Consider the following 2,054-nt stretch of genomic DNA (forward strand, 5'->3'; position numbering starts at 1 on the left):
TATATATATATGGGTTTTCCATGACTTTTTTAATTGTTATTTATTATAAAAAAATTACATTTTACTAGGAACATGGGAAAATATTCTGTACCTCATTCCATTAACTTTTTCACCACATTCATACTTAAATACATTTAATAATTCATATTTTAGAGAGTTTCCACGCTCCTAGAAGTATCAGGAATTTTTTTAAAGCGTGATTTCCAGGTCTAGTAAATTTTCAAATGTAATTTTTACATAAAAATTAATTTATAAAATAAATAACATTACAAAAGGTCATGGAAAAGACATTGAATTTTTATGATTTTATATACTTTTTTTTCTCATGGTCCATTCTATAGCTAAAAGTTACTCTACAAATATGAATGTGATAAAAAAAAATTATATCACAAGTTGATGAAATGAAGTACAGAATATCTCTCAGTATTTACATTTGAGGTGGCTATTAATATATAATCATGTTCTCTCAAAAGAATGAAGTTATCCTACAATATAAACAGTAGTCATTCCAAATAGTTGTTGACTGTCTATTTCACATTATGTAATTAGTTCATTAGCTGCCGTTTACAGACAAGTTGCCAAGGTGTAACTGTAGTTGTCCTTTGTAGTCTGTGATGGATGTTTGGAAATCTGTAATGCGTAAAGATATTGAGATGGATGTTCTTCTAGCCTGGACAAGGATAAGGTTTCTTGCGCTTGTAAGAGTCATTCATAATTCAGGCCGCAGTTGTATCTCTCCAGTGTGTCTAAACTGAAACTTCAACCTTTCCTGGACCTCCTTGAGCACTCTTGCTGCTGATTTTGCTGTCAGCTCTTTAAGCTAGCCAGAAAACATATGCGGCATGGGGGAAGTGGTGAGACGGCGCCCCATCATTGCTGGCAGGGAAAGAGGTGAGTTTGTGACCGCTCATTTCAGTAGATTAATTTGTGCAAATGATTGTGTCGAAAGAATTATTCAGCAAAGTGAGGAGATCAGACGATTTATTTTAGCACATGGCTCTGTAAGTAGTTCAAACATGCATGCTCCCATTTGGCTCTTGAGACTGGATGAAAGAAACTGTCAGTTAGGTCTTTTATTGCAACACCTGCTTGTATCATTCTGAGAGTAGAACGTCTTTTGTCTGTTCTTTTCTTGTTTTGGCCAAAGCTTTGAAAAGATTGAATGACATTTAACTATGTAGCAAAATTCATACGATTTCGAATGAAAGTTTACAGCCATGGTTCTCCTGGATTTTAGAAATGTGCCCAGCATGTGTGACATTTTATGTCTCGCATGAATCACATTCCATAGTTTTATTTTAGATTTAATAAAAAAGGAAACGACTCTGAGGAACATAATTAGCAGATGTATACCTTATATTGACTAACAAAATGAATCAGCCTAAGCAGACTTACCTGTCCTTTATCTGTTATCAATTATTACAATCAGTTTTAAAGAGTGTTATTTTAGTATTTTTATATACTAGTATAGTTTTCATATTTATAATTTTTCATTTCTTTAATACATTTTTTATTATAATTTTAGAGTTAATTTTTGTTAAATTTTTAGTCATTTTGTTATGTGCTTTTGTCATTTTTATTAGTTTTTGTTTGTTTTAATATTATTTAGGTTTCATTTATTTTCATTTCAGCTTTAGCTTTTTTTTTTCAGTTAGTAATTTTAATGCTTCAACTTAAAGTTATTTCAGTTTGTTGCCAGTCATTTCAGTTAGTTGCCAAGGCAACTAATTACATTTAGTTTAAGTTTTTCATCTAATATTCATATTTTATTTATAGCTTTACTTCAATTAAAAAACATTGTTTTTAATAGTTTTAGTTCATGATAATAACCTTACTTGCAGTATACACCCTACTTTCATTTTTAGTCATTTTGTTTTGTCATTTTTATTATTATTATTTTGTTAAAATTACTATTTAGGTACTATTTAATTTATTGTTATTTCAACTTAGGTATTTCAGTTAGTTGCTAGTCATTTCATTTATTTGGCAAGGCAACATTTCAAATTTTTGTTTAGTTAAAATTTTTTGTCTCATATATATATATATATATATAT

At 29.5% G+C, this 2,054-nt stretch overlaps 1 protein-coding gene across 1 annotated transcript in view; it reads left to right on the top strand.

Moving 5' to 3' along the window:
- Nucleotides 1-842: 842 nt before the first annotated feature.
- The window catches only part of LOC107721708 (outer dense fiber protein 3-like protein 2), a 4,819-nt gene continuing 3,607 nt past the window's right edge, over nt 843-2,054 (top strand). The window contains exon 1 of the mRNA XM_016529844.1: nt 843-891. Within this exon, the coding sequence (XP_016385330.1) occupies nt 843-891 (49 nt within the window). The remainder of the gene's footprint in view (nt 892-2,054) is intronic.

Source organism: Sinocyclocheilus rhinocerous, unplaced genomic scaffold (genome assembly GCF_001515625.1).
Source record: "Sinocyclocheilus rhinocerous isolate Xijiao unplaced genomic scaffold, SAMN03320098_v1.1 scaffold1112, whole genome shotgun sequence".
Lineage (NCBI taxonomy): Eukaryota > Metazoa > Chordata > Actinopteri > Cypriniformes > Cyprinidae > Sinocyclocheilus > Sinocyclocheilus rhinocerous.